Source organism: Chiloscyllium plagiosum, unplaced genomic scaffold (genome assembly GCF_037043375.1).
Source record: "Chiloscyllium plagiosum isolate Xiang-an unplaced genomic scaffold, Cpla_swu_hap1 HiC_scaffold_46, whole genome shotgun sequence".
Classification (NCBI taxonomy): Eukaryota; Metazoa; Chordata; class Chondrichthyes; order Orectolobiformes; family Hemiscylliidae; genus Chiloscyllium; species Chiloscyllium plagiosum.
The window spans coordinates 7016517-7026342 of NW_028270184.1; the positions used below are offsets into that span (position 1 = coordinate 7016517).

A 9826-nucleotide genomic window follows, 5' to 3' on the forward strand; every position below is an offset into this window, starting at 1 on the left:
GAAACTATGTACCTGCACCCCAAGGTCTCTCTGTTTGACAACACTCCCCAAGACCCTACCACTAACTGTAAGTCCTTCACTGGTTTGCCTTACCAAAATGTAACACCTCGCATTTAACTAAATTAAACTCCATCTGCAACTCCTCGGCCCAGTGTCCTAGCTGATCAAGATCCTGTTGTAATCTTCGATAATCTTCTTCACTGTCCACTATACCACCAACTTTGGTGATATCCACAAATGTACTAACCATGTTTCCTATATTCTCCTCCAAATTGTTTATATGAATGATTATACGTGGTTATATAAATGAATACTGCTGGTCACAAGCCTCCAGTCTGAACAACAACCCTCTTCCACCACCCTCTATCTCCTACTGGCAAGCCAATTTTGTATCCAATGTGATCTAACTTTACTGACCATTCTACCTGTGGAACCTTGTCGAAGGCCTTACTAAAGTCCATGTAGACCATGTCTACCACTCCACCCTCATCTATCCTCTTCAAAAAACTCAATCAAGTTTGTGAGACATGATTTCCCACGCACAAAGCCATGTTGACTACCCCTAATCCATTCTTGCCTTTCCAAAATCATGCAAATCCTATCAGAAGCCCCTCCAACAGCTTACCCACCACTGACATCAGACTCAATGGTCTGTAGTTCCCTGGCTTTTCCTTGCAGCCTTTCTTAAATAAAGGCACCACATTAGCCACCCTCCAGTCTTCCGGCACCTTACCCATGGCTGTGGATAATAAAAATACCTGTGCTCGGGGGGCCTGCAATTTCTTCTCTAGCTTCCCATAATGTCCTAGGATACACTTGATCAGCTCCCAGGGATTTATCTACCTTTAGGTGTTTTAAGACCTCCAGCATGTCCTCTTCTGCAACGTGGACTGTCTTCAAGAATCACTATTTGTGTTTTATTTCCCTGAATTCACTAGCTTCCATGTCTTCCTCCACAGTAAATACTGACGCAAAATATGCATTTAGTAACTCATCCATCTCTTGCGGTTCCACACACACACTGCCATGCTGATCTTTAAGGGAGGGCCCTATTCTCTCCCTTGTTGTTCTTTTGCCCTTAATGTATTTGTAGAATCTCAATGGATTATCCTTAACCTTTTCTGCTAAATCTATCTCATATTCCCTTTTGCTGTCCTGATGTCCTGCTTAAGTATGCCCCTACTCTGTCTATACTCCCCTAGGGGTTCACTTGGTCCCAGCTGTCATATACCTCCTTCACGTTCTTGACCAGAACATCAATATCTCTCATCATCTAGTTTCCCTACACCTGCCCTTCACACCAACAGGAACATACGGTCTCTGAACTCTTGTTACCTCACTTTTGAAAGCTTCCCACTTGCTAATCGTCCCTTAACCTGGGAACAGCCTCCCCCAAACAACGTTTGAATGTTCCTGTCTAATAGCCTTATTCCAATTTCGAACTTTTACTTGTGGACCAGGCTTATCCTATTCCGTAACGATTTTAAAATTGGCAGAGTTATGGTCACAGGTGCCAACGTGCTCCCCCACTGACATCTAAGTCACTTGCCCTGCCTTATTTTGCAACAGAAGGTCAGGTTTTGCTCTGTCTTTATTGGTACATCATCAGGCTCTGCGATATTGATACTCACGATATATCTCTGACCTTCCAGGAGATCTGGGGAAGCTGTAAGAGACAAAATGGAGAGAAGAAGGCAATATGTGTTTATCGGAAGGACCATTGCATACACTCATACTCTCCAGAAATTCCAGAACACAGCCTGACAGGTCTATATCAGAGTTTATGTCCGACAGAAGCCTCTCTCCATTCTAATGACCTCTGCTCTCTCTCCTACTCTACTCCCCCTATCCTTTCTTCATTTTTCTCTCATGTCCCTCAAACGCATCGATGCTATCTCTCAGCACCAGGGACTCGGGTTCGATTCCACCCTCGGGCGACTGTCGCTGTGGAGTTTGCATGTTATCCCTGTGCCTGGGTGGGGTTTCCTCCGGGTGATCCGGTTTCCTCCCACAGTCCAAAGATGTGCAGGTTAGGGTGGATTGGCCGTGCTAAATTGTCCCATAGTGCCCAGGGATGTGCAGGTTAGGGTGGATTGGCCGTGCTAAATTGTCCCATAGTGTCCAGGGATGTGCAGGTTAGGGTGGATTGGCCATGCTAAATTGTCCCATAGTGCCCAGGGATGCGCAGGTTAGGGTGGATTGGCCGTGCTAAATTGTCCCATAGTGCCCAGGGATGTGCAGGTTAGGGTGGATTGGCCATGCTAAATTGTCCCATAGTGCCCAGGGATGTGCAGGTTAGGGTGGATTGGCCGTGCTAAATTGTCCCATAGTGCCCAGGGATGTGCAGGTTAGGGTGGATTGGCCATGCTAAATTGTCCCATAGTGCCCAGGGATGCGCAGGCTAGGTGGGTTAGCCATGGGAAATGTTATGGGGATCAGATGGGATGCTGTGCAACAGATTGGTGTGGACTCAATGGGCCGAATGGCCTGCTTCCAGAGTACAAGGGTTCTATTCTATTCGTTTTATTCTCAGAGCTCTGGTCCAATACCTGTGAATCATTTCTGTGCTTTCAGTAACAAATGACGTGGTCTGGGAATTACGCTATAACTTCTAAATGTAGAGCAAAGGAGACTCCACATTCATTTAATATTATTTTATTGTCTTTATACTTGACTCCTCCAGAGATGAGCTCCAAAATTCTGTATTTTCACATTCAAGGGATCTGGGCATTGCTGCCGAAGTCAGAATTTGTTGGTCTTCCCTAATTGCCTCCGGACTGAGCGGGTTGTGAGGGGATTTCAGAAGGGCCGTGAAGAGTTGACTACATTGCTTGTCGCCTGGACCAGCCAAAGGGAGCAGATGTTCTTCATGTGGGTTGGGGGGGATCGGGGGGGGTGGTGGTTAGGGGGGAGGCGTCAGTCAATCAGCTGAGATTCTGTGCTGGTTGATAATAGATTCATGGTCCACATTTCTGAGACTGACCTTACAAGTTCTGGATGGGGTGGCTCAGTGACTAGCACCGCTGCCTCACAGTGGCAGGGACCTGGGTTTGATTCCACCGTCAGGTGACTGTTTGTGTGGAGTTTGCACGTTCTCCCCACGTTTGCGTGGGTTTCCTTCCCCACCCCCCACCACACCGCCCAGCCCCGCCCAAGTCCAAAGGTGTTTGGGTCAGGTGGATAGAACATCATAAGTAGGAGCAGGAGTAGGCCATTTGGCCCGTCGAGCCTCCTCCACCATTCAATAAGATCACGGCTGATCTTCTCGTAGCGTCCGCTCCACTTACCCGCCCGCTCACCATAACCCTTAATTCCTTTACTGTTCAAAGTCTATCTTTCCTTAAAAACATTCAACAAGGTAGCCTCAATAACTTCACTGAGCAGGGAATTCCACAGAGTCCCAACCCTCTGGGTGAAGAAGTTCCTCCTGGGCTCTGTCCGAAATCTGCTCCCCCTTATTTTGAGGCTGTGCCCCTTCATTCCAATTTCAGCCACCAGTGGAAGCAACCTCCCTGCTTCTATCGTGTCTATTTCCTTCATAATTCTATCTGTTTCTACAAGAGCCCCCTCATTTTTCTAAATTCCAATGTGTATAATCCCAGTCTACTCAACCTGTCCTCATAAGCCAACCCGCTCATCTCTGGAATCAACTGGTAAATTGCCCTGTCGTCATGGAATCCCTACAATGGAAGCAGGCCATTCAGCCCATCAAGTCCACAATGCCCCTCTGAAGAGTATCCCAACCCCTCCACCTAATCCATGCATTTCTCATGACTAATCCACCTAGCCTGCACATCCCTGGACACTACGGAACAATTTTGCGTGGCCAATCCACCTTAACCTGCACACGTCTTTGGACTGTAGGAGGAAACCGGAGCACCCGGAGGAAACCTCACTCAAACACGGGGAGAATGTGCAAACTCCACACAGACAGTCACATGAGGTTGGAATTGAACCCGGCTACCTGGTGCTGTGAGGCAATAGTGCTGCTCATAGTGTGAAGGGATGTGTAGATTAGCCACGATAAAAAAAAATGCGGGGTTACAGGGATTGGGTAGGGGATTGGATCTGTTGGGCTGCTCTTCAGAGGGATGGTGTGGACTCGATGGGCTGAATGGTCTGCTTTCACACTGAGGGATACTATGATTCATGAACTGAATTTAACTTTCGCCCTTTAGCATGCTGGGAACTGAATCCATGGGCCTCTGACCAGTCCAGAGACAATACTGTGATGTTACTGCCTGTCCGCTCAATTCATGCGCATTCCCTTTCTCCCTGTTATCTACCTCTCAAACTGAGGGAACGGGAGAGGAAAAGATGCATCAGATGGATTAGGAGCAGTTTAGAACAGCCACAGAGCTAGTGGCTGGTCATACACCAACAATACTCCCATTGCCAAGGGCTGCTAAGGTGTATTTCTGCAGACGATGACATGAGTTCGGGGTTGGGTCTGGCTTGTACGTATTGCCAACAAACATATTTGCAGATAATATGTTGGTTCATTCATCATCTTGTTTATTCCCATCACACGGGAAGGGTCAGAAAGCAATACTCCAAAGCCTTGTTTTCCCTTTTGAACGGGGCCTGCTGCAGTATCGCCTTTAGGATCCTTTTAAGACCTGGCCCCGGGAGAAAGTTTGAGAAGGTGGATGAAAGCAGCTAAAGTGGGGATGGGAATTGAATCGAATTAGCTTCATTATCACAAGTACCCTCACATGAGTACGGTGAGTTTACAAGTTGCCACTTACAGAGGCACAAAAGGGACCCAAAGTACAGATTCTTAAGTACAAATTCAAAGTAATCAATCGGAAAAATAAAGAAATAAACAGTTCAGAATAACAGGAACAAGGAAATGTATGGTCCTAAATACCCTGTCCATCTTAACGTGAAACAGGCAGGGTCCTTTGGTAAGAGTAAACAGAGAATCCATCCAGTGTGGGAACACACCCATTCTGCCCACATCAACTGTTCGAAAGGGCAACCCCCCCCCCATACCGAGCCTATCCCTGTAATTCCCAGGCTAACCGACTGAGCCTGCACACAATTTAGCACGGCCAATCCACCCCAACCTGCACATCCCTGGGCACTATGGGACAATTTAGCACGGCCAATCCACCCTAACCTGCACATCCCTGGACACTATGGGACAATTTAGCACGGCCAATCCACCCTAACCTGCACATCCCTGGACACTATGGGACAATTTAGCACGGCCAATCCACCCTAACCTGCACATCCCTGGGCACTATGGGACAATTTAGCACGGCCAATCCACCCTAACCTGCACATCCCTGGGCACTATGGGACAATTTAGCACGGCCAATCCACACTAACCTGCACATCCCTGGGCACTATGGGACAATTTAGCACGGCCAATCCACCCTAACCTGCACATCCCTGGGCACTATGGGACAATTTAGCACGGCCAATCCATCCTAACCTGCACATCCCTGGGTACTATGGGACAATTTAGCACGGCCAATCCACCCTAACCTGCACATCCCTGGACACTATGGGACAATTTAGCACGGCCAATCCACACTAACCTGCACATCCCTGGGCACTATGGGACAATTTAGCACGGCCAATCCACCCTAACCTGCACATCCCTGGGCACTATGGGACAATTTAGCACGGCCAATCCACCCTAACCTGCACATCCCTGGGCACTATGGGACAATTTACCACGGCCAATCACCCTAACCTGCACATCCCTGGGCACTATGGGACAATTTACCACGGCCAATCACCCTAACCTGCACATCCCTGGGCACTATGGGACAATTTAGCACAGCCAATCTACCCAAACCTGCACATACCTGGGAACTGTGGTTAATTTTGAATGGCCAATCCACCCAAACCTGTACATACCTGGACACTATGGGACAATTTAGCACGGCCAATCCACCCGAACCTACACACCCCTGGACACTATGGTGCAATTTAGCACGGTCAATCCACCCTAACCTCCACATCCCTGGGCACTATGGGGCAATTTAGCATGGCCAATCCACCCTAACCTGCACATCCCTGGGTACTATGGGACAATGTAGCACAGCCAATCCACCCTGACCTGCACATCTTTGGACTGTGGGAGGAAACCATAGCACCCGGAGGAAACCCCATGTAGACACGGGAGGAGAACGTGCAAACTCCTCATTGGCCAATTATCCAATGGTGGGGTCGGACCAGCAGCAACTGAACCACATTGCCTTGCCACATGCTGATTTATGTCCAGGGTTTGGGGGATTGAACTGGGCCTTTTGAAGGAAAGATAGCATTTCAGGCCTAGTGTCCCTTCCTCAGAACGTAAACCGTTAACTCTGATTTCCCTCCACTGATGCTTCCCGACCTGCTGAGCTGTTCCAGCAATTTCTCTTTTTGTTCCCAAACTAAACTAGTCCCACCTGCCTGCACCTGGCCAATATCTCTCTAAACCCTTTCCTATTCATGTCCTTATCAAAATGTCTTTTAAATGTTGTAACTGTACCTGCATCCACCACTTCCTCTCGGAAGTACATTCCACACACGCCAACCACCCTCTGTGTAAAACAAATTGCCCCTCGTGTCATTTTTAAATCTGTCTCCTCTCACCTTAAAATGATGTCCTCTAGTCTTGACACTGTCCTTCTGAGGGAAAAGACACCTGCCATTCATTTTATCTATGCCCCTCAGGATTTTATAAACCTCTATAAGGTCACCTCTACACCTCCTAGTGAAAAAGTCCTGGCTTATCTGCCTTTCTTCAAACCTTCCATACCCTATTCCCTTGGGTTCTGACAGGGTGAGGTGTAAGGTGTACTCACTGCAAGGTTTCGGTGCACTTCCTAAAGCGCCCAGGAAGAACAAGGAGCAGATGAACAGCGCGGCCGCCATCTTCCCACTGTCACCTCTCGGTGTCGGAATTTCAAATCCTGCGGAGACACAGAGAAACGCAAAACCAGGGTGTCTTTACTTTTTAAAACATCTTTTGGAGATTGACTCCAGGTGAATCCCTGCTCCAACACCATCCCCTTGCCCCTGGAGACAGAGGCTCAGGCACTGAGAAACCCAGCTCAGGGTTCGCAGCGCCACGTCTGCCCTGGATTGGGGCGTTCTCGCGCTCGTGACAGGAGCCAGAACTGGCCTCAGTAAATCCCGGGACAGAGACGGGGAGAATGAGTCAGAGTTGATCGGCCTTCCCCCCCCCACCCCCACCACCTCAGCTGGAAAGAGCAAGCACCCGCAGTCGAATAGCTGGCTGTTGCACCTCCCCACACCGTGGATGTGTGAGGCACTGCTGGAAGGAGTCAGTAGCTGCAGAAGATGGAGTGCGGGTGTGGGGTAAAATAATGGGGAAGCCAAGTCCCCACAGGAGTTAAACCACAGCAATATATTCTACAGCACTGGGTGGATGAGTCAATGATCAGTACTTAAACCATGAGGCCCAATCGCCAACGTGACCACAGGCTCATGTAGTGACACTTACTCCATGACCCTGCCTGCCTTTAGACATTGCACTGGGGCTGCCCCATCAGTAAAACACTGAGGGACCATCAACACTGTCCCCTTTCTAACCAGGATCCAAAACAAAGGCAGCATCAAATGGCTCAAGCGGCTCGATATGAAAGACTCCGTGTGGGAATTATTTGATCAAGGGATCGGAATTGATTTGGCGCCTTCATCCACGATCGTCCTGAAGGGAAGAATTCTGCCTGAGGCAGTGCCCATACCTTCAGTGGGCAGTGCTGCTATTCCAGCCAATGGCTCAGATAGGGGCTTGGGTTGGATTGTTAGAGATCAGGTTCCACAGGGGAATCTCCAGCATCTCAGCCCAACGCTTACCTTTTGCCAGCTGCTGGAAAGCTTAAACGATCGCACAACAACAACAAAGACATTTGTATGGTACCTTTCTCACAGAGGAGCGTGACAAGGACATTCTCAGAGGCAAATTACAGAGTCACAGAACTGTACAGCACAGAAACGGACCCTTTGGTCTAATTCGTCATACTGACCAGATATCCGAAATTAAACTAGTCCCATCTCTCAGCATTTGGCCCAGATCCCTCTAAACCCTTCCTATTCCTGTACAAATCCAGATTCCTTTTAAATGTTGTCATTGTACCAGCCTCCACCACTTCCTCTGGCACCTCGTTCCATACACGCACCATCCTCTGCGTGAAAACGTTGCCCCTTAAGTCCCTTTTAAATCTTTCCTCTCTCACCTTAAATCTATGCTGTCTAGTTATGAACTCTCCAACCCTGGGAAAGATAACTTGGCTATTTACCCTATCCATGCCCCTCATGACTTTATAAACCTCAAGAAGGTCTCTCCTCAGCCTCCGACCCTCCAGGGAAAGCAGCCCCAGCCTATTCAGCCTCTCCCTACACCTCAAACCCTCCAACCTTGACAAAGTCTTTGTAAATCTTTTCTGAACCCTTTCAAGTTTCACTACAAACTTTTTATAGCGGGGAGAGTGAACTGAATGCAGTATTCCAAAAGTGGTCGAACCAATGTCCTGTACAGCTGCAACATGACCTGTGAACTCCCGTGCACTGACCAATAAAGGCAAGCGTACCAAACACCTTGTTCACCAACCTGTCCACCTGTGACTCCACCTTCAGGGGAACGATGAAGCACAAACCCCAAGGTCTCTTTGTTTGGTGGTGAACTCCAGCTCTTTGTTGAGAGTTTACTGATGTCAGCTACAGCGACAGAGGGAGGTTACACATTGGCTGCACTGAGCCCACGCCCTCCTTGGTTCCGCCCCCAGCTTCGGTCCATCCTTTTTGCTAAGACGACTGCTCCGATGCTCTGTGGCCCAGCCACGCCATGGCCTGCAGCTCCTTCCAAACTCCACTGCCTTGTATTTTCAGCCAATCTCCTTTCTCACTGACCGACGTGGTCTGCCCACCTCACAGCGCTTTTAAATTCTCCCCTTCATTTTCAAGTTCCCCGCTCCCCACCCCGTTACCTTGCCTCTTCCCCGTCTGTGCATCCTTCCCCCAGCTTCGCACTTCCCCAAATCCTTTCCGTTCCTCCAGTTCCGATCTCCTTTTTCTCACATTCCTCAATTCTCCCGTTTCCGCCCCCCCCCCCCCCCCCTCAGCCCTCTCAGCCTCGAAGTTCAGGAACCCTCCCTTTAAAACCCTCACTGCTCCTCACACCTGGCTGTTTGGCCTGACTTTAGCTCACCTCCTTCCTGACCTGGACAGGAGTCACATTTTGTGAACACTCCTCCGAAACACTTTGGGACGTTTCTCCCCAATCAAAGGCAAGTTACTGTTGGCTGTGGAAAAAGCTCAATCCCTCCCTGAGTTCAGGAAAAGCCCTTCAAATAAAACTCTGCTTAACTATTTCAGGTTGGCAGTAATCCTGACAATCACCCCACACTGACTGAAGTTAACAAGCGGTACAATATGGAAACTTTATACAGGGCTGCCATACGCCCCCACACTCACTCGTCAATCGAACAGCTCCGATGTTGTCACACTCCTGAAGATCAACTTCAAACTATTACTCTTTATACTTCCTCATCACGGGATAAACATCAGGTGACACCGCAGTTACATAATTCAACACAAAGACAGCCAATGGACTGAAGAGATTATTCTCAAAGCAGAGCAAATACTCTTTCAGACCGTGGCTCAATGTTGAACTTTGTGTGGGGAGGTATTGGGCAATATGTTGGCCCTGGATGAAGGCAATGAAAGTTGATATAATTCACTTCAGTGCAGTAGATTCACATCTTAACCATGTGGGGGAGTCTCAGGATTATGGACAGTAACATACCTCGTGTATCTCAAACCTCTCCGACAGAGACTGCCTTGTGAGTAGTAACATACT

At 48.7% G+C, this 9826-nt stretch overlaps 1 protein-coding gene across 2 annotated transcripts in view; it reads right to left on the bottom strand.

The window, feature by feature from the left end:
* LOC122546270 (mammalian ependymin-related protein 1-like) overlaps positions 1 to 9488 on the bottom strand; it is a 36687-nt gene extending 27199 nt beyond the window's left edge. The window contains exons 1-3 of one of the 2 annotated variants that reach the window (XM_087983689.1): positions 9442 to 9488; positions 6807 to 6914; positions 1632 to 1666 (exon numbers count right to left, since the gene is read on the bottom strand). In XM_087983689.1, coding sequence (XP_087839815.1) covers positions 1632 to 1666; positions 6807 to 6876 — 105 coding nt within the window. In that variant the 5' untranslated portion in view covers positions 6877 to 6914; positions 9442 to 9488. Of the gene's footprint in view, positions 1 to 1631; positions 1667 to 6806; positions 6915 to 8578; positions 8702 to 9441 lie in introns of those variants that run through there. The other variant, XM_087983688.1, reaches the window with a different exon arrangement.
* Positions 9489 to 9826: the final 338 nt, after the last annotated feature.